The following is a 25,749-nucleotide window of genomic DNA, read 5'->3' on the forward strand; positions in this document are numbered from 1 at the left end:
GTGCAAATGGATTTTAAGAATGATGATTTAGCTATTCAAATAAATCACATCTATCAGTTGCCATAAAAATAATTCACTGAGTTGTAATCAGCCTGATTTCATGATTTTAGCCGGGAGGGGGTGTTGGAGTTCTTGAAAGAACTGGAATGTCAGCTGGTAAGACTTGCTGTTATTCACACATTCCAAATTGTCTGATCAAAGAAGGACTTTTATTTGTTTGTTTTCAGTCAAATCTGAAGATGTTGAGAGTGATTTTCAATGTGCTAATGCAGTCCTACGTTTGTATGTTTCTTGTGTTGTATTCTGTATTAAAAGTGTGCTGACTCCCCTTGCCCATTGTGGTAGCATGCACCCCATTTTCATATAAATATTGCTTGTAACGCTTTGTGGAGAAAATCAAAGTCCATTGAGTTCCTGACCAGTGTGACTTTTGCTCACTTGAAGGTACCAAACTCCTACGGTTCGTCCAGTATATCAGTGACATCCAGTTCACAGTACCAGACCTCTGACCTGTCCAGTGGGTCCAGCGCCTTCTCAACCCCCATGGGGTCCTCTGGCCTATCCAGCGGCCTGTCCTCAGGCCCCAGCAATATCGGCTACTCTTCGTCGTCCCAGTCGGCCAGTAGCGGGCTGACAGGAGCGGGCAGCACACACCAGTCGGTCACCGTCGCAGGAAGTAGTCTATCGAGCTCGGGTCATCTCGCGGGAGGGCTGAGCGCCAGCAGCAACGTGTCGCAGGCGACAACGACGTTGTCCAGTTCCAAGCTGTCCGGTCTTGACACAAGGCATGCGCAGGTCAGTCAGCAGCACCATCAGCAATTGTGAAAAAAATCTTCCTGAGATTTAGGAAGTTCTTGCCTCACATGCATGTTTGTAATGGTTGTTGATTGAAGTACAAACCTTACTTGGTCTCTCATGATCATGTTTCATGGTAAAATATTGCAATGAAAGTGGATTTGTGTTTAGAGTTGAATGTAGCTGTCACTTATATTTGTAGTTGCCAAGAAAGGGAAGACCATGGAGTCCTTTATTTTTATCAAGAAATCAGTTGTGAGCTCATTTTCACAAATTACATGCAATATCCTGAAGCCTGGTTGAATTTGAGGTTGACGTAGAAGTGACTAGCATTATGTGACTCTTGTAGGCAGTGAACACTTTTGTTGCTTGACATATAAGAAAGACGACACTGTATAAAATGTGAGGTTTCTTTGTCTTCTCTCCTCATTTTAGTCCTCCCTCAGTTCCAGTAGTTTAGGATCGGTATCCACCAGCCTCAGCAGTGCTTCATCCACTGGGTCGTCGTCAGCGACGTCGGTCACGTCATCGGTGCTGTCATCCACGTCGCTAGGGTATCCAAGTCAAAGTATCACAGGATCAAAGACGTTATCACAAGGATCAGGTATGGATTACTGTCATTGCGAGACAGAGACTACGCCGTGAATCTTACCCTTTAACTCAGGAAGTAAAGTGAGACTTGAGCAGACCTCTCAGACTCGATCGATGTGTGAAGTTTGAGACTTGTTTTCTTCCTAATCTCTTCCGGTAATGTCATCTTGTGCCACTGTAGCTCAAAGTACATTGTATTACTTCTTACAAAGGGCTCAATGATATTTGTAGAGCATTTTTGGGAAGGGTTCTACACCCTTTCCGGCAAGCACAGTAATCAACTTGTCTCTTGACAACCAATGTAACCATCAAACAGTTCTTTGACAGAACAAACGATAGACAAACATAAAACATTCATTTTAGATAAAAAGGAAGAAAGAGTGATATATTACTTGTCGCTGACCATACCCCTGACTGTCTTCTTGTCACTCTCATTGCAGCCAAACTGCCACCAAACTTGCCCCCTGGAATGCCGTTCATGTATCACCCCAACCTTATTGGTGCCGGCTTTCCACTCGTCAACACGATTGTGAGTATCTGGTGTCATGAGGGTGGTAGGGTTTGTCCGTATGGTAGCAAAATTTGTTGCATACAGTCCGCAAGTACAGCTGTAGTCTGTTTCATTAAAAACAACCATGAGCATAACTGTAACTAAAAAAACTATTTAAAAAAAATCCCCTTGTCCCTTACTGAGGAAGTTCCTTGAAGAGTCTATTCTTTTCGTCTTTTACCCGTTGTCAAGGCCGGGATGAACCAAAACGACAAATTTGAGAGCATCATATGAGAACACAATTTTTACCTCCGCCAAGGGAGGAGGTTATGTTTTCATTTCCATTGGTATGTTTGTCCATGTGCAAAATAACTCTAAAAGTTGTGAACAGATTGAATGAAACTTGCAGGAAAGGTTTAGAATGGCGCCAGGAACAGATGATTAAATTTTGGTAGTGATCTGAAAATTTTTATAGATTTTATGAAGGATTTTCTATATTTTGGCAGGGTCAATGAACTTGGGAGTTCAAGCTGTGCATTTTTAAGGTTTTCATACGCGCACTAAAGTGCGTGCTCTACCTTCTGCTAGGGCGAGGCGCGCCGTGCAGCTGAGGGTTTATGATGTAAAAAGGCTTCTATATTGGGAAATCGGGCGTTTTTTAGCACACATACGTGTGGGTGGAATCTCTATGGAAGAACAAGATCAGTGGTGGAAATTAGCTGCTTGGTGGAGGTCTGCACTCTCCGAGTGCTTCTCTAGTTTTCATTTGTTTTTTTTTTGGGGGGGGGGGGTTTGGGGGGGGGGGGAGTGGGGAGGAAGGGGGTTAGAGGTTAAGCATCGTTAAGCAAGATGTGTCTCTTATCTAAACTTCACACACACCTGTTCGAATTTTATGTCAGCCTGAAGTACTTTTTCAATCAGGTTCACCTCTTGTGTTCTCACTCTTTGCCCACTTATGCAACTTTTTTTTTTTAATTCCTATGCAGCCAACACATCAACCCATGTATGGTTATGAAGATTTCCAGATGCAATTGTCCAGATTACCGATGGTAAGTGCAGGATGCCCTCTTGCTGGGTGATGACTTGCTTTACAAGCCACCTAGAAATATTGTTGATGCATTGCAAAGATTGGGAGTATGTTAACATTGTATAATGTACAAGAGTTTTCTTTTTTTTTTTCTATTCATCATTTAAGTCTATGTTATATATATCGTCTGTTGAGAATGAGAAGGGCGTTAAGTGGTCTTGAATACTATGGGTTTTGTGGCAACTTAACGCTCTTATCATTCTCAACAGACGATATGTGGATTTGCGTGAATGCAGATATACTAGTAGAACACATCTTGCCATGCAGGGCCATGTAGTGTGTGTCATGTATGATTGAAGTGGAGCGAATAGCTGGCCATATGAAGCTAGTCTACACACTGCTCTGCTCTGAGAGGGAGCTCACTGTGCCCCTGCCTTTACCGCTTGCCTATCCCAATGGAATGTGACTTGTATTAATGATAACACATGCCAAGGCTTATTACTGGAAAGCTACTGTTTGTGATGCTTGGTAGCTGAAGGAAGTTATGCACTTTAAGTAAAATAGTTTAATTTTAGTAATGAGTTACATTTTATATGCTTACATTTTATCTGCTTACAGTGTACATATTCAACAGTGCGTGTAGAGTTGTTATAATCTCACCCTTCTTTCTCCCCCCCCCCCCCCCCCCCCCTTCTGTGTTCCAGCCATTCCAACAACTGGCAGCCACAACGCTGAACACTGGTCGGGAAACTAATTCACTGGGCAACACGGCGTATTCAGTCACGGAAGCGAGCAAGTTTCCGAGGAACGATGCTGCCTCCCCCGTAGCAACGTCGTTATCGACGCAGCAGCACCAGCCGTCAGCGGGATCAGCAATTGGTGAGAGGATTAATGCCATATTTTTGTTTCTATGTATTTGAAACATCTACAAGTTTATCAGAAGAGGTCTCCTTTTGCATTGTTGTAGCTGTGCAAAAACTCTCACATTCTTATGACATTTTTTCTTGCTGAGCATCTTGATTGAGCAAAACATAGCCTGTGGGTAAAACATGCCTCAATGCAAACTTGGTGGGAAATAAAGTGACTGCGAGCATGAATGAAACCTGGGGGGTGTTTCATAAAGGTGTTCTCAAAGTTACGAATGACTTAACCCTAAAAAGACTGGGGGGGGGGGGCCTAAAAGGGCCCCCCCCTCGATATTTCGCGCCATTACTCTGCAACACGCAATGCTCTCGCCGCGATGCTTTATGACATTTTTCTTTCGAGTTTCCCACACATTTTGACACCAAATTTGTGACGCCCGGGGGTATGGTTCTGAAGTTACATAACTTTTTGTACATGCACGTGAGACCGAAAATGGCTCAAAAATGTGATTTTGTGTACAAAGTCAGTACAAATTGAGTTTTATCACATGGTTCATTTAAATATGCATATTTTTTCTCTCAGTGGCTAAAATCAATTTGTTTTAGTAGTATTATGCTTCAAAAAGGGTCTGCCACAAATTTTGCTGAAAAAATCAACAAAAACAAAAGGTCGAAAAAACAATGAAATACATAAGAAATTAATCAAACAATAAAATAGATAAGAAATTAATTTTGATACTGATTTTTTTTCAAGTACATTTGCTAAGAATGCCACAAAGAATATCTAGACCAAAAATGATCACTTTTGGAGCTTTATTTACTGATTTAGATCAAAAAGTCTGATTTCTCGCATAAATTAGCATAATTGATCAAAATGAACTAAAAGAAAACTATTTTGGAAAATTTAAATATGCGACCTTGTAGATTACATCGCACACTACCATTGTGCAAATTTCCGCGGCCATCGCGCGATCCACGGCCGAGATCTTAAGGGGGGGGCCTTTAGGCCCCCCCCCCCCCCCCCCCCCCCCCCCCCCCCAGTCTTTCGAGCTACCAAAATAGCCTGTCTTTTTAGGGTTAAGAACGACTGGGGATCAGTTCTGATGTGCTATACTTATCAGAATTTCCATAATTCAGCACGAGAACTGATCACCAGTCGTTCATTAAGTCGTTCGTAACTTTATGGACAGCTTTATGAAACACCGTCCAGGACCTCTTTTCATCAAGTGTTGTACGAACAATTAAGACTTGATAGAAGTACAGCTACTGTGGTTTCTTCAGAGCAGCATCCAAGCAGCTATAAACATGTGACGTCACTGTGGCATGGCTGCTGCAATGCATAATAATTGCAGCAATAATCTCTGTTTGTCCATGATTGCACTGAGTAGTGCCAGACCTACTATGGCCTTATATGCATTTGTAACTGATGGATAGAAAACATACCATTAACATATGTACTTTGAAGGAAATCCTAATGGAATGCTCATATCTCTCATCATGATTATAACTATGTAGGTGTTGTGCAAGTCTAGCATTCTTAAATGATATGTATTTCATTTGAATTACTTAAAAGAGAAAATGACCAGAGCTTCAGTGATCAGACTATTAAAACGGTGTCCATTGCTCTGCCTTCCACCTCAGCTGGCCAGGGGGCCCATCACCAGACCCAGACCCAGCAACAGACGCCCTTCCTCAACACCACCTTGCCCCCCGGCTACGCGGGCTACGGCACCCTGCCCTACTACCCCGCTGGTCCGGGCATGATGCCTCCCGGCCTGCAGTACCCAGCTGTCTTCCCTGCTGTTAGTAGCGTAAGGCCACACCCACTTCTGCATGTTCTTCTGAAGCCAGTGGCAAGGGGGAGGTTAACAAGATATATCCAATGGGACTCCTGTTCCGAAGACAACAACCATCATAATGATAGTGTTGATATAGAAAATTCATATTAATAGCACCTAATACAAAATGTGTTTGAGCACTTTACAGATAAAGACACTGAATGAATATTTGACAATTAACAAAGGAAACAAACATATACATCAATCACATGACACTATTTCATATTTATTTCTAAAGACTATATTAATATAACTGCAATGAAGTTGCATAGGTTTTTGAAGCAATATAATGTTATTAACTCGTAAAACTGTGTTTTTGGTGGATGAGGCTGTGGAGTGAATGCTATGACATACAATTGTACAGTTCCATGCATCGTAGTATCTTTGGCTTGAATACCAAAATTATGAGCTAGATGCCATTAAATATGACAAAGGCAGTCAAGTCAGCCATGCAGATTCGATGTCAGCAATCATCTTCACTGTGTCAAAGGTGCCTGACTTACAAGTCAGATTGACAGTCCACCATCAGTGTGTTTACCACAACAAATCTAATGCTCCATCTCAGAGTCAGTGTCGCTGCGAGACAGGTGGCCAGGATGCATATTTTTATCTCCTGCAATTTTTTTTTTGCTGGCTCACATGAGAAATACATGTACAATGTCTTATCAAGTATTGGAAGGACTATTGTTTGTGAGCATGTAGTTGTTTGGCATATGATTGAGCGATGGGTAAAAGAGAAATAATGTGTTATAAGTTTCTAAGGTAAGAAGCAGAAGGTCGTTATCTCTGTAGACTCTGAAGGGAGTGAGTCCCTTCTGGCTCTCTTTAAGCTATTTCCAAAATATTAGGAGCAGTCTTTCCTCTGAGTGACTTTTGCATTAACTCCTGCTCCAACTTGTTTAGGTCCAGCCAACGAACAGAGGGCAAACGGGTACCACGCCACACTCCGCCTTCCAGCAGAGTGGTTACACGCAGCCAGGGTCGCACAATGCTTACGGCACAGGTACGGACAGTTAAGCACTTTTGAGATGCTGTTTAGGAAAAAAAGAAAATATTTACAGAGTGATTTTGTTTTTGCTCTGCTCGTGGTGAGTTACTAATATTTGCTAATGGATTACACATCAGATCTTATGACTTGTGTTAGCAATAAAGTTGCAGGGATGCTTGTTGCTGGTCAAGAAAAATATATTTCCTTCATGCATATATTTCCATCATGCAAGATGATGGAAATATATATATTTCAATCATGCAAGACGATGATGATGATTTTTTTTTTTGACATGATCATAAACCTTTTTACCTGAAATGTCAATAAAAATGCTTCATATAATCTCTTTCCCCAATTTGGCACAGATAATTCAAAGGTTCCACAACATGGATATGTACTTCTTGCAAAGATCTAAGCATGTGCCTAGCTGCGAGAAATAGTTCAGTGAGATTCCGTCACAGCTTTAGGAGAGAGGAGTGTTTGAACATTGGCTGAAGTGATGTGATGACTCAAAACTTTCGTTCTTCAGATAATAAACTAAAATCTGGTGATACACTTTGTAGTCCCTGATCAGCCATATTTTGTCAGTTTGATTTCTTTTGCTCTTCATTGACATAGCACAAGGCTCAATCTCTTTAGTTTGGGGATGTTTTACACAGAATGCTTGATAAACCATACAGAGATTTCAACCAGACAAGGTTTTTGTCTGATTTTCATTGCAAAATGTGTGAAACAGATAGATCTGTAAATTATCGTGGCATTCACTGTTTGTGTATCCAACAACACTTTCTGCATAGCAAGGTCAGTTCAGTATTAAAGTCACACTGTGGTGGAAGCATATTTGCAAGGGGGGGGGGGGGGGGGGGAGGAGGAGTGATTATGTGTCATTGTGAGGTGGCAATGTATTAGCAGCATCTTTCAATGGAGTGTCAACCATTTTCCTCATGCCTGGTTCAGGTTACGATGAGCTGAGCCAGACGCAAGACTTCAGCAAGGGTGGCTACTCTGGCCTGTCGCAATCACAGTCCAAGGGGACAGGAGTCACAGGTTAGTCACCAGCGCCATGCTGGTTCCGCAATGCCTTGTGACTAGTCTAACATGTTATTCTCTCGACGATTCGTAGAGTCCCTTAGTATGACTATAGAGTGAACTAATCCTAATCTTGGTGGTTCTTGATGCCAAACACCTTCTAACCTACAGCCAGAGTCATTTGCCCTTATGAAAGGAGATTGGTCATCACGTTTTGACAATTCAGATTTTGCACAGGTTTTATGCTTGAATGAAGATCCAACTGCCTAAAAGACTTATAGTCATATTATCCTGTTGCAATACCATGTAGCATTAACAGCTAGAAATTTCAAATGCATTTGTCTGATTTTGCTATGGAAGTAGGCTTACATGCGAAGTAGTTGTGTATTTCTTGAACTCTGCATAAGAAGGGAACAAATGCGATGAATTCAAAGCTGCTTAGATTTAAACAAAAAAAGAAAAGAAAAGAGAGATTTATATTTGTATATTGTCCTCAAGTGTAGTACAGTTGACTCAGTACTAGTTGTAAGACACACTGCAACTTCATGTCATTTTGAAGTTTTATGACGTGAAGAACTGCAAAGAATACCACCAGATGAAACAAAATGTGAACTTAACTTAAAGAAATTCCAAAGAGTTGTCACATCAGCGTTTTAAGTGACATGTGCCTAGTCTGTATGTCTTCATGTTTTCATATCACACCTATGAACACGATGAATTTAAATTCACATTCAAAATTTGTTATATCAGACACCCATTGATGCAGCAGTGGAATGCCTGTGCTAAAGTAACTTATAATACTGTAATATCACCGGATTTCTCCAGTTACTGTGGGATCTTTACTGGGTATATATTCGCGGACACTTCACTCACGCTCAAAGCGATCAGACCACATCTCCATATCACGCCGAGTCGACATCATTAATTCACAAGCAACAAGAAAAGTGCGTGCAAAGAAGAAACTTTATTACCGTACTCGCCAATTCGGAGAGTTCGTCTGCCACGGTGCGTAACTGATCACCGCACGAAGAGTCGATACACAGCGTCTTGTATACAATATACAACAAAGCACAGGGGGACACACCACGGACACATCCGCCTCTGTCGAGAGTCAGCTAACCACTGCTCCCTCACACTGCTCGCTCGAGCGAGACTTTACCCACGTGCGACCCGTGCCCCCACTACAACTCTTAAGGTCACGGGGTCACCGCACGCCGCCAACGTCCTACTAGACGTACCAGAGACACCTACTTCTAGTGCTCTAAACTCATTTCATTACACAGCCCCTCCCTAAGACTAGTCAGTCCCTTGACTAGAGCATGGCTTCTCACACATAATGAAATGACCAAAAATCGGATACTTAAATTCCGTATCTCTCTTAATTAAAAACACAAAAAATAACGCAATATCGACCTGCTTATTTGAATCTCTCCAATTAGCACGTACAGCAACCTTTACCCTTCTCTCTAAGCACATTAAAACAACAAGTATCTTACATGAAAACAACATGAAACACTTTCTGCCAACTCTGCATGAACATGTATTTACATAACTTAAGTCAACACCGGAGATAAAGCTGAATCATTACCTGCGTTTGAGTTATTTAAAGGTCATGAGAGTTTGGTTTTCCGTCTTTGTCATGACGTAAATCTCACAGAGCACCTTGTGTAAGTACATTGATTAAAGTTTCTGTCGTTGAGGTTATTTGCGCTTTTCCAGTGGTAACTCTTCCAGTGATTCGAGTTATATTTACACTTAATTATATGAATAAACAAAATAAACAAAGCTTTCTTAATAGCAGTCCACATTATCTTAAACACATATAAAACACGAAAAACACTGGAGCGTTATGGTCGTTGCATCTCTTCGCTAAGTCTGCACTCCCACTACTGCGTCAACAAGGAATTCCTTGCGACGTTCTAGTTTGGTGCACAAGGCTCCGTCCTTGTATGTCATCTCGCAGACGGTTTCTGTTATCTTGTGTACTTTCCCAACGAGAATTTTGGTCAATTCCCCCTCCGTCATCGGTTGGCCTGGTGCCCCAGCCTCCACATGATGCAGCTTTGTCAGGCGATGAGGTGCTTTCCTGCTCCCCGCTCGGAGAAACACCACTTCATACTGCCTGTCTCGGCTCTCCTCCCATATCTTCTCGCCTTCCCGATATATGGACCGAGAGGATTCTTCACCGACGTTCACCCGCTGGTTCTGCAGGAGATCTGGGACGGGTAGTTCTCCGACCGGCTCGTTTACCGTGACCCGCCGGATTTGGGGTTCCAAGATGTCGTCTGGCTCAGGTAGTTGGTTGTCCGGCTCCGAGTCTGATGTCCCGGATCCGGGATCCGGCGGCCCCATCATCGCTAGCATGCCTCGTGGCTTCCCCCTTGCTGGTGGAGCTAGGGGACCTGGGACAGACTCCACCTCTTGCCGCGTCCCCGGTGAGACCGTCACCTCAATCTCCGCACAGGGGGTTGGAGTCTCAGGAACTGAAACACTGCTCTTCACCTGCTTCGCAACAGGCGAGCGGGATCTATGTCGTCTCCCAGGTTCATCGTTGCGGCTGTGGACTTCGCGAGAGTGGTTGTCCCTTCCAGCTGTTGGGGAATCTCCTCTATGCCCGCGGTGCAGCCTCCTGTAGTGAGCCAAGAGGTTATCTCTCCGGGAGAATAACTTCCCGCACTGCTTGCACTCGTGGCTGCGCCGACTTCGATGCTCGCTTTCGATGTGCCGGGTTAAACTCCGATGGTGGGAGAAGTATCTATGGCAAGTGTAGCACTTGTAGAGTCCTTTCTCCGGTGATCTCGACATGATGAAACTCTGTTGTAAAAAGACAACAAATATGACAATATATACATTGTTTAGACGGTCACCACTTTATCACATGGTGTTGACGGTATCCTGCAACTTCCTACGTATTTACATTACGCTGTACATCAATAAACTGCAATCACTCCACACTCTGTCCCACATTCCTGTTAGGAGTCTCCGTATCGCTGAGGCGGATTTCGCCTCCTAGGTGGATAGCGTCGCGGAGGAGTAGGCCTACTAGAAGAATCTGGGGTATTGGGCTCATCTTCGCCAGACTGTGTAGTGGGAGGGTTAGATTCTGGTCGAACTTCGGCAACCTCGTTGGGTCTCTCGTGAGGTGGTGCTTGGAGGACATGAGGATCCGGCTCCTGCAAAGGAGCATCACTTCCTCCACCAACCTCGATCCATGACTCCAACGGCTCTCCAAGGTAGGGTTTCATCCTGTCCACGTGGACCACCCGTTTCTTTCCATTGTGTTTCTCCTGTATTCGGCACGTAACGTCCGACAACTTTCCCACAACGAGAAACGGACCTTTCCATCTTCGCTGCAGTTTTGGAGATAAGCCCTTAGTCTTTGCTGTGTTGTGGAGCCATATGAAGTCTCCAACCTTGAAGTTGCTTCCCTCTGCCTTCCGGTCATATGTTTCCTTTTGCCGTCGGGCACTTGCTGCTAACTTCTTCCGGGCCCTCTGATGCGCTTCTCGCATGCGCCTCCTCAACTGGTAGGCATAATCTGTTACCGGGGACGGGGTAACTTCTTCTTCCTGCCTGGCTGTTTCTATAGTGAGGTCGATCGGCAATGAGAGCTCCTTCCCTAGCATCATCATACTGGGGGTCTCCCCAGTAGACTCTTGCGGAGATGTGCGGTATGCGAAGAGGGCCAGTGGCACCTTGATGTCCCAGTCCCTCTGTCGATTGTAGGGATCTATCAGCATTGACACAGTGGTGATCAGCGTGTGATTGAACTTCTCGATCATTCCGTCGGACTTCGGGTTGTATGGGGTAGTTCTTGTCTTGTCAATTCCGAGAATGTTACACATCTCCTTGAAGACCTGGGATTCGAAGTTACGCCCTTGGTCGGAATGTAACACCTTAGGAACTCCAAACCGTGCTACAAACTCACTGACAAACTTGTGTGCGACTGTTTCAGCAGTCTGGTCCGGTATGGGGTAAGCTTCCATCCATTTGCTGAAATAATCCCCTACAACCAAGATGTACTTGTTTCCTCTATCTGTTTCGGGCAGAGGACCCACGATGTCCATGGCCACTCTCTCCATGGGAGCACCTACTACTTCTTGAATCAAAGGAGCCTTTTTCTTGTTCAGAGGGTTTTTCTTTTGGGCACAAGTGCTGCACCCTCTAACCACTGATCGGATATCTGCGTCCATTCCAACCCAGTAGAACCTCCTTCTAACCTTAGCTCGAGTCTTCTTCATCCCAAAGTGACCACTGGACTTTCCACCATGCAATTCCTCGATGACCTCCTTCCGGCGTTTTTCCGGCAGGACAATGTGCCAGGTAGTCTCATCCCCTTCATCCGACTCCCATCGCCGGTACAGGATATCTTCCTTGACTTCAAGTTGCTCCCACATTCGCCAGTAGGCCTTTTCCACACTGGATTTGGCTGCCATTTCAGCCTTGCTTGGCCTGTCTCTTCCTTCCTTCATCCTGTCCAGTATCCATTTCAATGAATTGTCTGCGGCTTGGTCTTGGCCTAGGGTAGTGTTATCCAAGGGCTGCAATGTCACCACCTTCACCTCCATGCGAGGTTGAGTGTCTTGGTCAACTTGATATGGCCTTGCCTCCTGCATAGGTGATCTATCGCTGGTGTCACATTGTTTGCAGTCCACGCATGGTCTCCTTGACAGGCTGTCTGCATTTGCATGGGACCTCCCAGCACGATGTATGATTGTGAGGTCATATTCCGCAATGACCTGCAGCCACCTTGCCATTTGGCCTTGAGCATCACGAAAATTCAAAAGCCAGCGAAGGGCCCCATGATCAGTCCTGACTGTCACCTTTTGTCCGTAGAGATACTGCCGAAACTGCTTCAAAAACAGGACGACAGCTAGAAGCTCCTTTCGTGTGGTGCAGTAGTTTCTCTCTGCTTTGCTGAGGGATTTGCTAGCATAGCAAATTACCCTTTCCTCGCCACCCTGCACCTGTGACAGAACAGCTCCCACCCCCTCGTTGCTAGCGTCGGTGTCTAGGATATATCCCTGCTCAGGATCGGGGTAGGCCAGTATGGGTGCTTCGACAAGTCGCTTCCGAAGCTCTTGGAAAGCTTCCTCACATTCCCCTGTCCAGGCGAATTGATGACCCTTTTCTGTCAGGCGATGGAGAGGTCGGGCAATGTTAGAGAATCCGGCGATGAACCTTCGGTAATACGAGGCTAAACCAAGGAAACTTTGGACTTGTTTCACGTTGGTGGGAGTGGGCCATTCCTTCACTACTGCAATCTTTTCCGGGTCAGTGGTGATCCCTTGGCTTGACACGACATGGCCTAGGTACAGCACGCTCTCTTTGAAGAGGTGGCATTTCTTTGCCTTGAGTTTCAATCCTGCCTCTCGCAAGCGCTGGAAGACAGTTTCAAGGCGGCTCAACTCTTCCTCTACAGACTTGGCATACACAATGACATCGTCTAGATACACTAGGAGGGTCTCCCAGTGAAGTCCTGCCAACACTCGCTCCATGAGCCTTTCAAAGGTAGATGGTGCACCACAGAGTCCGAAGGGCATGACTTTCCAGCTGTACAAGCCTCCCCTAACCACAAAAGTGCTTTTCTTCTGGGCGTCTTCATCCAGTTCTACCTGCCAATACCCTGACGCAAGATCCAAAGTGGAAAACCACTTTGAGCCTCCAAGGGCATCCAGGGAATCATCAATCCGGGGGATTGGGTAGGCGTCCTTGGTGGTAAGATGGTTAAGTCGTCTGTAGTCAACACAGAACCTTTTTGACCCATCTTTTTTCTTGACGAGAACAACATTGGAAGCCCAAGGGCTGTCTGATGGTTCAATCATGCCTGTATCGAGCAGCTGCTTGATCTGACGGTCTATCTCTGCCTGTTCCCCAGGGGGGAAACGTCTAGGTCTCTCCTTGATTGGTGCATGGTCTCCTGTATTGATTCTGTGGCGAACTTTGTCAGTGCGGCCAATGTCTGTGTCTGAGGTAGAAAACACATCTTGATAATCGCAGAGTAGTTGAGCAATTTTGGCATGGTGAGCTTTGTCTACCTCTTGTGTGCTCCTTTCGTATAGGTCTCTGAGATGGTTAGGAATGGGACTACTCTCCTTGTTCTCTGCTGAGCTGTTTTGTTCTTCCATCAGATCCGTCTCACATACTGGTGAAATGTAGCCTGCAAGAGTTCCTCGCTTGACAACACAGTCTGCTTGTCCTGGATTGAAAATCCTGATTGGGAAATCCTCCGAGGCATCCACCAGCACCCGGGCAACTAATATTCCCTTCATGGCCAGTTCACCATTGTTTACTGGCTCAATGATTCCAACACCATGAACAGCTCCCTTCTGTCTTACAGTACCAGGCACCAGTACTTCATGTCCAGCTGGGATTCTTGCTGTCTCACCGACCATTACTCTCGAACAGAGCGGTGTTCCTTGTCTATCACTACACTCGATTCTCTCCCCATCTAGCTTCACTTCCATCTTCTTGAGGTCAAGGCTTGCCCCATTTTGTAGTAGGAAATCCATTCCAAGGATTCCATCCAACTGGTTTGTGTCTCCGAACACTACTTGCAATGATGTTATCCTTCTCCCAATTTTCAACTCGATGACTGTCCTCCCAAGTGTCTTCAAGGGGCTACCATCTGCAGTCCGTACTCCTAGACCACTGGTCTGCAAATGGGGCCTGTTTTCTGGTGAGATGCGGTAATACAAGGTTGCTGACAAAATCGTGTCTGTTGCTCCAGTGTCTACTAGCAACCTTGCGTTAATGCCTCTGATCTCTACATCTACAAACAAGCCACTGCGAGCTTGAAGGAGGTTGGGTCTGATTTCCAGTTGTGGTTCCGATGGGCTTTCATCTACTGTTTTGGCGCTCCCGCCTGGCCCTCCTGTGTGTCCAGCCTTCCCTCGGGCCGTGTGGGTGGCTGGTTGTCGTTTCCCCGGGATTGCTGGTCACTTGTCTTCTTCTTTCTCTTAGGACATTCCCTTTGGAAATGTCCTTTCTCGTGACAGAAATAGCATTCATCTGTTACTGAAGCAAACCTCCGTTTCCACTGACCACGTCGCTCCTGGCTGCCTCGATCTGCCTTGTCCAGCCTATCATTGATCTTCTTTATCTCTTCCCACAACTTTTTGTTGTGAATGACATCGTCATTCAAGACCCGTGCTTGCTTGTATCTTCTTCCCGTTCGTTGTTCCTCGAGCCGGTAGAAATTGTCTGTTGTAAGTGCTGCCTGTATAGCCTCATCTAGAGTAGTGGGCTTTGAGCGGAATATGCCCTCTCGCACTGATTGGTCTTCTATTGCTTCAACAAAGTGTGTCCTTGCCAAGCGGTCTTGTGACTCCCCAGGAAGTTCTGGATACGCTAGCCTGGTGAGTTCCCAAATTCCTTGACCTAGCTCTTGGATGCTCTCCTTTGGGCCTTGCCGGCGATAGCGTAATTCAAGGAGGTAGTTTTCTGCCATCTGCCCTGGTCCAAAACGTTTCTCCAAGAGCTGTACGAGTTCCTTATAGGACAGCCGTGAAGATTCGCCGACTTCAACCCCACAGGCCTTCAGGGCAGGCCCCCTCAGGCTTGCCGCTAGGAAGATCCTGGCTTGCTCATCATCCCAACCATTAGCCATCCTGCAGGCTTCAAAGTGACTACGATATTCCGTCCATGGAATCTTTCCGTCAAACCTGTCTGGAATGATGTTCGGCCTTGAGCCAGTAGCATTTGTGTACACCGACTGGGACTGTCTTGATTCGAATTGGTGTTCTTGAAACTGGCGATCACTAGGTTGCATTTCCACCTGCTTTCGACGCTGAGTAGGAACTACTCTTGGTGCATGTAACTCCTGCCACTCATCCATGTTGTGCACCTCCACTGACTCTGGACTTTTTGCTTGAAGCCAAGATTTCCGACTAGTTGAAGACTTCTGAGGTATCCAATTTTCCGTGGTACCGATTTGTCTTGGGATTCCGGGTGTAGGTCCTTCCACATTTAGCGAAGTCCCTGGCCTGTTGAAGTTGAGAGGGGAATTCAGCACATCCTCAGGCGCTACTGGGACTGTGTACTTGCTGTCGGCTGTGTACTTTGTTGGTGTCATAGTTGCAGCTGTTGTTTTTGGAAAGCTCACTGGCGATTTCTGGCCCAACCCAAGCTGTTGCAACTGTTCTCTCAGTGCACGATTCTCCTCCAGAAGTGTCTCATTTTCTGCCCTTGAACTGAGCAATGCCTCCTCCCCTTTTTGGACCTCCGCCACTAAGACATCTAATTCAACATCGGGATGTAATTTCTCTGCCGCCATGATGTGTAAGAATGTTGAATTGAATTAAAATTCACCCGGAACAGCGTAGTTCAATCTATCAGTCTGCTGTGAGAATGTGCATGTGCAGGAATAGCAGGTATTCAATGCGATAGCACCACTGGCACTGCAGGCATAGCAGGCATTCAATATGAAGGCACCACTGGCACTGTAGGCATAGTGGGCATTCAATATGAAGGCACCACTGGCACTGCAGGCATAGTAGGCATTCAATATGAAGGCACCACTGGCACTGCAGGCGCTACTATTTCTCTTAGCAAGGCGCTACTACTTCTCTTGACAGGCGATACTATTTCTTCATTTTCTTCAGGCGCAGAGTCTACTAAAACAATGCAGGCACCTTTCGCCTGCAGGCGCCCTTCCCTGCAGGCGCCCTTCCCTGCAGGCGCCCTTCCCTGCAGGCGCCCTTCCCTGCAGGCGCCCTTCCCTGCAGGCGCCCTTCCTTGCAGGCGCCCTTCACTGCAGGACGAAATATACGCAAGATGTATTTACTGATCCAGCCTCACCCTGCAGGCAATGAAAAGTATAGTAGGCATTCGTAACGAGGGCACTACTATAGCACTGCAGGATAAATCCTCTCTCCTCTAATTTATTAATGCAAAACAATTTTACATTAACATGATTTAGCAGTCACCTGGTCCACGAAACCCATCCCACCGCTGCCACCAATGTAATATCACCGGATTTCTCCAGTTACTGTGGGATCTTTACTGGGTATATATTCGCGGACACTTCACTCACGCTCAAAGCGATCAGACCACATCTCCATATCACGCCGAGTCGACATCATTAATTCACAAGCAACAAGAAAAGTGCGTGCAAAGAAGAAACTTTATTACCGTACTCGCCAATTCGGAGAGTTCGTCTGCCACGGTGCGTAACTGATCACCGCACGAAGAGTCGATACACAGCGTCTTGTATACAATATACAACAAAGCACAGGGGGACACACCACGGACACATCCGCCTCTGTCGAGAGTCAGCTAACCACTGCTCCCTCACACTGCTCGCTCGAGCGAGACTTTACCCACGTGCGACCCGTGCCCCCACTACAACTCTTAAGGTCACGGGGTCACCGCACGCCGCCAACGTCCTACTAGACGTACCAGAGACACCTACTTCTAGTGCTCTAAACTCATTTCATTACAATACCTTTGAGAACATGGCACATATATTATGTAGTCCAATATTATGGTCCTACCATACCAGTGAATGTATGTACTAGGATACAGACCACGATGTAGTATGATTTACAAATATGTAGCATTTGTGAAGAAGTTTTCACATAAATTTTGTTTCATGACCGAAACAACGTGGCAAAGGGTTTTGAGACCAGTCTAATGTGCATCATCTTTGTAGATTTCTTTGGTAGATTTCCCCCTTCCCAACCTCTCCCCCCTATTGCTATCATGGCATGCCGTGTGTGACCATTCCATATATCAAAGAACATCATGGTATTTTTAATGGATGCAGTGCTGATAGCTTTACGTAGAGAGCTCTGATAATGTCTTTGTAGTGGTGCTTTTGCATTATGACAAAATCCTGTCAATATATCGATACACGATTTGCTGTGATAACCGTGTGGTTTTTTATTTCACAACTAACACTTTACCGTTTCTCTTTCTCATCCTTCTCCCTGTTTCTCTTTACTCTTATCTCATCCCATCCATGTCCTCTTGTCTATACGTCACATCTATTCCTATTATCAAATCTCACTGATTCTTCTCTTCAATCCTGGATTCTCTCATACTCACTCCCTTTTCTCTGTTCATCACCAAATTCTGCTCTGGATGTTACCTCATCCCTGCTTTGATTTTTCTCTCCTATATACATTCTTACTGCATTCTCTTCTCTTCATTCTACAATCTAAATGTATCTGAATCCGAATTCTTACATTTCTCCCTCACTTACATTTCTACTTATCACCATGGTTACCTGCATCTCTCATTCTTTCTCTCTCTCTATTAATCCTTCTGTCTGTTCTGCCTTCGCTCTCATTTTTCCAATCGCTCATTCTCTCCTTCCTTCCTTCCTTCCTTCCTTCCTCCTCCTCCTCTCCCCCCCCCCCACCTCATTGTAATGTGCATGTACATCACCTGCCTGAAACCTGTCACGATGCATCCATTGCCATCTTTTGTCACCCCTCCTTTTCCTTCAATGATTGGGGTCCTGTCCCCCTTCTCTCCTTCCTCCCCCCCCCCCCCCTTCCCATTCCCTCTGAATCCCTTGGTGTCTCATCTATTCGGCCCTATTGATACATCGATGGTGCAACACTAGCTGCCAGAGGTTCAGGTACATGACACGGAATTCGCCATTGCCACTCGGCAGTAGATTAACAGTACCAATAATTCTGTCATTGCATGTTGTGTGCTGTTGAGACAGCCACAGGGAGATTTCTCTGAAAAAACAGAACAAAACAAAACAAAACAGTAAGCAGTTAAATTTGTTTTGAGGGGTTGATGACATGTAAACGCCTCTAGCATACATCACTGGGATTTTGTTTTTGTCTCAAGTATCATCAATCAATGGCAAAGTCTTTGCTGTTATGACAGTATGTGTTAGGACAGTCTGACACTAGTAGGGGAACTTTTTCTTGAAGAGAGAGAGAGAGGAGAGTAAATAGATGATAATGTTTTAAGTTTAAAACTACAAGATGACAAAACTGTGGTGTCCCCCACTTCAATTTCAGATATGATAATGGTAGTTAGATGAATGATGAAGATTAATAAAGAGATTGTCATTGAAATGGTCATGTGATCAAAAGCATGTTCATCCCTCATATATGCTATATTTCTGTTTTGGCTGTGGGTGACTCAAAAATAAGGGGGGAAAAAAGGATTTTCTAACTGGTGTCACACATTTGGTGTCACACATTGTGTGCAGATCATCATAGCATGGCTTGCTTGTTTGAGAATTGCCTTCAAAGTAGTTTGTAATTGCATGTAACCTTTATGCAATATCATTGGGGAAATCATTTCTGCCTTGGGAGGCCTGTATATGTTGTATGACACTACGCTCGATGACAGGAATAATAATGTGGTTTCTCCTCTTCTGCATTCCTGTTGTTGGTGCAGTGTCCGTCACTTCGGCCTCAACGGGTCCCACAGACCTAGCCGGCTCCTCGTACCCAAGCAAGTCGCACAACCAGGCGTTTGATAACAAGGGCGGTTTCCACACGGGCACGCCGCCCCCGTTCAACTACCAGATGACGGCCGTCACCCAGGCAGGAGCTCTGAACCCCGCCGCGGCGGCGGGCGGGGCACCCACGGCCTACCATGGGCCCTTCGTCCCCATCCTCCCCCACCACTCGGCCACCATGCTGGCCCACCAGATGCCGGGGGACAACCAGGGGGCGGGGTCCACGGGTCGCTCACAGGGAGCCGGCAGCCAGAGCAGCAAGACCAGCAAGCAGTCCTACGGCACCAACTATTGGCCGTCCTAAGCCAGTCAACCTCCGATCAGCATTTGGAGGGCACCACATCCTCTGCAGTGGGCCCCTCCTCTTAACCTGACCCGAGCTGACAAGGTCCCACGGATTCTTGGTTACTTCTGCCCTCCATCAAATGTTCAAATGAATTCCTTTGATAGCTATCTATGGTGATTCATTGATGTTTTTTCTTAGTGATTAGATGCCCCCTCCCCCATCAATGTCCAAATTGCTTGCTTTTCTGCTCCATGATGATATTCAGTGTACTTCACGCAGCAATTCAGCTAGTGCGATATGTTCTGATTAATTCTCTGCTACCAAAGAGTGTATTAATGCATCTGTTTTTTCTTCTTCTTTTTTTTTCAATGCTATTTCTTCTGAATAGGGTGTGTCATGCATGGAGGCCAACATTAGATGATATTCCCCCCCTTGGAGAGGGACAAGGCTTTGAAGTTTTACTGCATGCTAAAATCAATGTGTCCGGGCTAGCATTTAAGCTGAAGCAATATATGATTTTATTGTAACATATTCTAGTAGTATTTATGACAAAACATTGTGAGGCCTATCTGGTTGATAATGTATAGTTTAGCAGCAGGTGGCTCGAGAGAGTGGCTCTACATTTTTCCGTCACCGTTGTTTGCTTGCAGTTGCCATTTAAAATTCACACCTGTGCCTGAACCAAGTGAGCGCTCTTAGTACTACACTTCCATTTTGAGAAGTCAAAAGTCGTTTCCAGTAATCTCCATTTGCCCCGCACATTGTAATATATGACTCGAGCAGTTGAACTGACTTTTTGAAGTGATAAAGTGAGGTGATCTCATATTGCCGTTGATATTACAAGCACCATGTATAACATGTCCATGTCTTCTAACGCACTTCTAGAAGGAAACAACATCTTGTCTGAAATATCGAAAAATGCATTATCTTTTCCTCTTGATCCTTCGTAGTCATGTGCTTTGCTCCTTTCCTGTGGCAATAGATGTAAGTTAAGTGGAATATTTTGGCTTTGCCTTTCCAATATCTAAATCCTGTACCATGTGAATGCAGACATTTTGCCCGCGTGCACACAATACGTAGGTTTAGGGGACTATGCAACTTTTTGTGTCGTTCATGCTAGTGATAAAGATGTTGTTATTATGCCACAAGTCATGCTTCTAAAGGATGATCAGGTGTTTAAATTTGTATCCACCTCATAGCACTGCATGGTGTTCTGCAGTCATAAGGCTTGGTGTCTCTGCCATTCGTTACCCGATGTTATTTGCCCCGGCAAGAATTATTAGGGATGGGCTCTGCAGTAGTTGACGCTCATGCTGTCAGACAGGAGTGTTCAGATGAGTTATGATGGGAGGGGAATGAGATATTATCTCACAGTCCATTTATCAACCTGTTCGAAGAGAGAAATTTTGTGAGGAAAAAGCTTCAATTGAAATGCAGCATATGGTCATATTCTCAGAGATCCAAAGGTCTGCGTCATTGTTAATAAGAGGCATGTCAAAATGTACTGACTATTTCCATTATTCTGCCGATTAATTTCCTCCTGGAGGGATGGGGATACGGCGATGCTCTCTCAATCCCCGTCTTTTTAAAAGTATTTCTGGCCCCTGAAATCATTGCACTGTTTGGTGCCGTGTCTTAATAAAATTCCTCCCAATGCGTGACTCGTGAATATTGCGGAATATCTGTGGGCACAGTCCAGTCAGTATCCAAGTGTGTACCCGGTAGGGCTACGTAAATCGAGCCTGTGTTGTAATTCTCGTAGAATCTTGCACCCACTTCCTTTCTTTCTAGTGCTTCTGGTGTAGCTGTGGGTGTCTGCCAGTGTGGCTTATTGCTTGCAGATGAGGTGCAGACACTTTCATGGGATGTTGTGGAGTTCTGACCATTATTAACGTGTGCTATGCAATCACATTTGAAAAAGAGATTTCTTTGGAGCAGCATTAGGATAGGAGAAACTTTCAGCTCAGACACTTTCAGCCTGATAGCTACAAACCACACATTTATTATTATCTTTTTTCTTTTTATGCTCCATTTGTATGTGTTTTCTTTTTTTCTTTTTTGCATCATAGAAGGAGCACTCCTTCGGAAACATTTGCTAGATAAAGTGACCCCACTGACCCCCCCCCCCCCCAAAAAAAAGAGAGAAATCAACAACAGGAGAAATTATGTCCCAGATCTGTACAAGTTATTGAGCGGTGAAAGCTACATCAGTTTGAGAGGCTAGAGCTCTTTGGTTTGGGATCTATTTACCACGGTCCCCTCCGTCATTAGTCTGTTGGTAACAGAGCAAAAGAAGGTGCTGTCGTGTGTTTCCGTGAATTCCGTATGTGCGTAGGACATTAGCTAATTGGCTTGTTTTGGCAGTTCATTTCTCTTGCATCACTGTTAGCTGCATAGTGTCTCTAGTGCGTGATGGTGTGTGTCAGTGACTTTGTGCACAATGATCTATCTCTAGCTAAGTGTTGACTTTTCTTTCCCTATTGTGTAAGTTACAGAGTTAGATTTTTCCTTTCCTAGATACTGACACTCTCTAACCCGGTACAAATATTTTCCAAGGAGCAAGCTTCTACCACACAGACACACATACTCAAAGAGAGAAAATATCGCAAATCTGGGAATTCTGTGAATCTGTGAATTCCTGCATATGGGCTGTTAGACAGATCACCGAATCAAGCAGATTTAGATGCAAACCTGTATGGATCAATGCAATGAGCGTGTGACACGCTCAAATTCGTGTGTCAAGAGAGAGTTGACTTTAATGTGCCGTCTCCACCGAGACCGAAAAAAAAAAAAGGCAGAAATGTGTTATTTCATTTCTGAACTCTCGTCGGGCAAAATCTGTAGCTCTTCATGGATGTAGATCATTATTTATAATGGGTATCACATCAACTAATATTTGTACAGTTTGTCAAAGTTTTCTCTATCTAGGAGGCTATTCTCTTTTTGTTTTATTTTTTTTCTTTCTTTCCAAGGAAACTTTCGTCGATGCGAAAGATCTTTACGAACTGGGAAAGGAGAGCAGACACAGCAATTACATATCGTCGTTTTCTATGTGTCATTTGTGAAGTGCATTTGATTGTGTATAGACCTAGAAGTCTTTATATGAAGTCTATGTTGTGAATGGATTCAATTTTTGGGGGGTGTAGAAATATATGAAGCAGACCCTTGTCAATGCCCAGGGTAGATATTTTTTATATTATCATTATTGGATCCTTTCTACTCTTGGGTTGGCAGTTGTACATTAACTCTATGACAAAGTGTAATATTATACATGAGAAAAAGATACTGTGTTATAGCGTGTAGGGATGAATGTAACATTGCACACTCAAGAGATGTGTCTATTTTACGTTCAGGTTTCTTTTTTTTTTTCTGATATGTAATAATGCCCTGTAAATGAGATTTAAAAAGAGTCTTGGCTGTAAAAAAAAAAAATGATAATAAATTGTGTTTTTGTCTCTTTATCATCTGGCTCACATTCTGTGATTTTATGCCTCTTGTGTGATGAACAAGGTGCCTGTTTTTATCAGACCATCCAGGATTTTACTTCAAATTTGCCCAAAATTTTCCACACGACATAATTTCGGACTGTGTGTGTGTGTGTGTGTTTGTGTATATATATATATATGATATATATATATATATATATATATATATATATATATATATATATGATATATATATATATATATATATATATATATATTTATATTCATATATATATATATATATATATACATATATATATATATATATATACATACACACACACGCACACTAACAGCGAAGAATAATTGTTCTGCATTATATTAATTTGTCCACACATACCTCATGAGAGAATAAGTTATAAAAATGTGGAAAAATCTTTTTCTCCTTGTATTGCCAAAAATTGTGAAAAAAAAAATTCTCCAAGGTTTGTTTGGTTATTGTTGTTGTTTGTTTGTTTGGTGTTTTTTTTTTTTTGGGGGGGGGGGGGAGGACCAACTAGAATACCATTTGTTGATTGGTTGTCTCTTGGCTGCCCATGGTACGGACCTAACCATAGCTGTGACTTTGCTTGCACACTAAAACCCCCTCTCAATTTTTGTGAACGTGAACTTGATATTCCGGATCACCTTCTTGGAAGAATCATCTTTTCTCTCTCGAGTACGCTCCATGTATACAACGGAGCCTTTGTGTGCATGCATGCATTTTTTTAATCAAAATATGATTAAGGGACGATGTGTCATGTTCAGAATTTGTTATTTTGGTCTTGATGCTTTGAATGCTAGTACAACTATTTTGTTTGTGACATTTACGACAAGACATGAGACAAGGAATTTGATAACTTTCCCAGTAGCCCATTTTGGATCATAACAAATCATTAATTACACATAATATGTTTACCACTCCACCCTGCAAAATGGAGCAAAACTTGGTAATCTAACCCAGTAAGGCTGAAGAAAACAGACCGAGGACATACTAGGGTGTGTTCTGAAGTGACTGTATTTTATTACTACATCACAGAAAAACATGACTGTGGTCTAAAACATAACCAACATAATCAATACTATAAGCAGGGTTCGACACTATTAACGGTGGCCCGGTGGCCTGGGGCCATCAAAAACGCAAGTCAGGCCACCAAAATTTTAGAAATGAAGAATTTGGTGGCCTGATCGGGCCACCAAAAGAGGTCGGATGTTTGCCTTTGGGCCACCAAAAATAAAAGTTAGTGTGGAGCCCTGCTATAAGACATCAACACCATCCAGAAAACTCTCACTGTATCTTTTACAACTCTGGAGGGATTAGTGTAGACGACCTATGTACAATGCACACTTAACCTGGTATTGCTTGCCATATGTTGCTTGCTTCCAAATAAAGAAGTTGCAAAAAATGTGCAGACCCACAAAGTTTGTAACTCTTGCACCTGACTTTGAAATCTTTGTGTAGTTTTTTTTTTTTAATTTATGTCGAAAGTCCATTCGACACATGACCTTCATTTAAAGCTTGCACACAGGTCTGCAGTGGCTTGCCGGACATGGCACTAAATTGTGCCTGCCCTACGGCCTACATAAATACTGCTAGGTTTGGACACCGTGCTCATGTGTGATTAATACAACAAACACATCCACCAAGTTCAAGAAACTGAAATACTATGATCATCAAGTCATAAACCTGTCTCCTGTTTTGTTTTTTTTTTCTTTTTTCACCGGAGATTACTGACACTAGGATTGTCAAGAAATAATGATGTCGATTGGAAATGAGTTGTAACACCAGTAGACTTAGGTATGTACCATCTGCATGGCAAAATGAATACATCGCGCCCTGCGCATTCATTCAGGATATTCTACCTCATTGCAACTAACATCTCTAAACTTTGACTTCTAGCATTGAACATTATACATCAACAAAAGTTGGTTAACCCTGTCAGCTGATTGCATTCCTACCAACTTTGATTACGAACTGTGATCAAAACAATGCAAAATTCAACATGGTTTCTACACGTGCTGATATTGATTTGTCTCCTGCCCAACGGCAAAATTCTTACTTTTTGTCATTGTCAGGAGCCCTGACGCATGTAATGTTTCGACTACAGATCAACTACAGCTCTACTGATCTTCTGATCAATTTGGCCAGGCTGGTTGACTGTACATGTGCATAAATTGTCATTAATTACTGAACATTACTTACATAGTGTATATTAAAAAAAGAAAAAAGAAAAACAGAAACAAAATAGGCGTTGATACGTGAGCTCATATGTGCACGAATACAAAAAATGAAATATCCACAAATTGTTACAATTCTTTCTTTATCCTTCAAAGTCACATGATATAAAGACTGCCTGGTGAATTCCCCACTTCCTTGGCCCGGAACTTTTTAACAGAAAACTATCGGAAAATAATGAGTTGACCATAGTATTGCATTTTGTTATCGCAGTCGGTTGGGACAGATAAGGGCGTTAAGTGCCACTAACCCTGTAGTGGCACTTTAACGCCCTTGTCTTTCTCAACCAACAATGGGGACCCACATTAATTTTTCAGTAACCATAGCACAAACGCATAAGATCAGCTGAATGCCGACATGCCAGAAATATTGCAGCAGAACAGCAGGCTACAGCAGGATATAGGATACATCTACACTCCTGCCCAACAGATATACAACAAAGGAATACTTTCAGCCTTGCATATGCACAAAATTGCTCTCTCTCTCTCTCTCCTTTTCTTACATTCTCTCTCACTGTCCCTTTCAATCCACTCTAGATTGCACTGAATTATAATCTATACATTAAGATAAAACTTTTTAAGATAAAACTCTTGTACAATGTTGTGATTGCTCCATACAAGATAATAAATACACTATTTACAAGACTCATTGGTATAATACTTTGTGAGTGCAGTACTGTATACACTTAAATGCAGTACTAAGAGTGGTCCA

General features: G+C 43.8%; 2 protein-coding genes across 2 annotated transcripts in view; one reads left to right on the forward strand and one right to left on the reverse strand.

Annotated features, from left to right (window-relative positions):
• LOC139731905 (uncharacterized) overlaps nt 1-20,860 on the forward strand; it is a 60,962-nt gene extending 40,102 nt beyond the window's left edge. The window contains exons 16-25 of the mRNA XM_071642780.1: nt 445-795; nt 1,231-1,399; nt 1,827-1,915; nt 2,863-2,925; nt 3,608-3,782; nt 5,408-5,577; nt 6,508-6,607; nt 7,550-7,639; nt 18,192-18,206; nt 18,989-20,860. Of these exons, the coding sequence (XP_071498881.1) occupies nt 445-795; nt 1,231-1,399; nt 1,827-1,915; nt 2,863-2,925; nt 3,608-3,782; nt 5,408-5,577; nt 6,508-6,607; nt 7,550-7,639; nt 18,192-18,206; nt 18,989-19,356 (1,590 nt within the window). The 3' untranslated portion in view covers nt 19,357-20,860. The remainder of the gene's footprint in view (nt 1-444; nt 796-1,230; nt 1,400-1,826; nt 1,916-2,862; nt 2,926-3,607; nt 3,783-5,407; nt 5,578-6,507; nt 6,608-7,549; nt 7,640-18,191; nt 18,207-18,988) is intronic.
• On the reverse strand, nt 9,491-16,821 carry LOC139731806 (uncharacterized). Its single transcript, XM_071642682.1, has 2 exons — nt 16,754-16,821; nt 9,491-10,435 (listed from the first exon to the last, which is right to left on the reverse strand). The coding sequence occupies exon 2, from the start codon at nt 10,424-10,426 to the stop codon at nt 9,491-9,493; it is 936 nt and encodes a 311-aa protein (XP_071498783.1). The 5' UTR covers nt 10,427-10,435; nt 16,754-16,821.
• Nucleotides 20,861-25,749: the final 4,889 nt, after the last annotated feature.

This window comes from Diadema antillarum, unplaced genomic scaffold (assembly GCF_040938485.1).
Source record: "Diadema antillarum isolate AM-2024a unplaced genomic scaffold, OU_Dant_1.0 seq00000386_RagTag, whole genome shotgun sequence".
Taxonomy (NCBI): Eukaryota; Metazoa; Echinodermata; class Echinoidea; order Diadematoida; family Diadematidae; genus Diadema; species Diadema antillarum.

Coding starts and splice junctions, on each gene's coding strand:
- LOC139731806 (XM_071642682.1), bottom strand. CDS start 10,426: ATGTCGAGATCACCGGAGAAAGGACTCTACAAGTGCTACACTTGCCAT.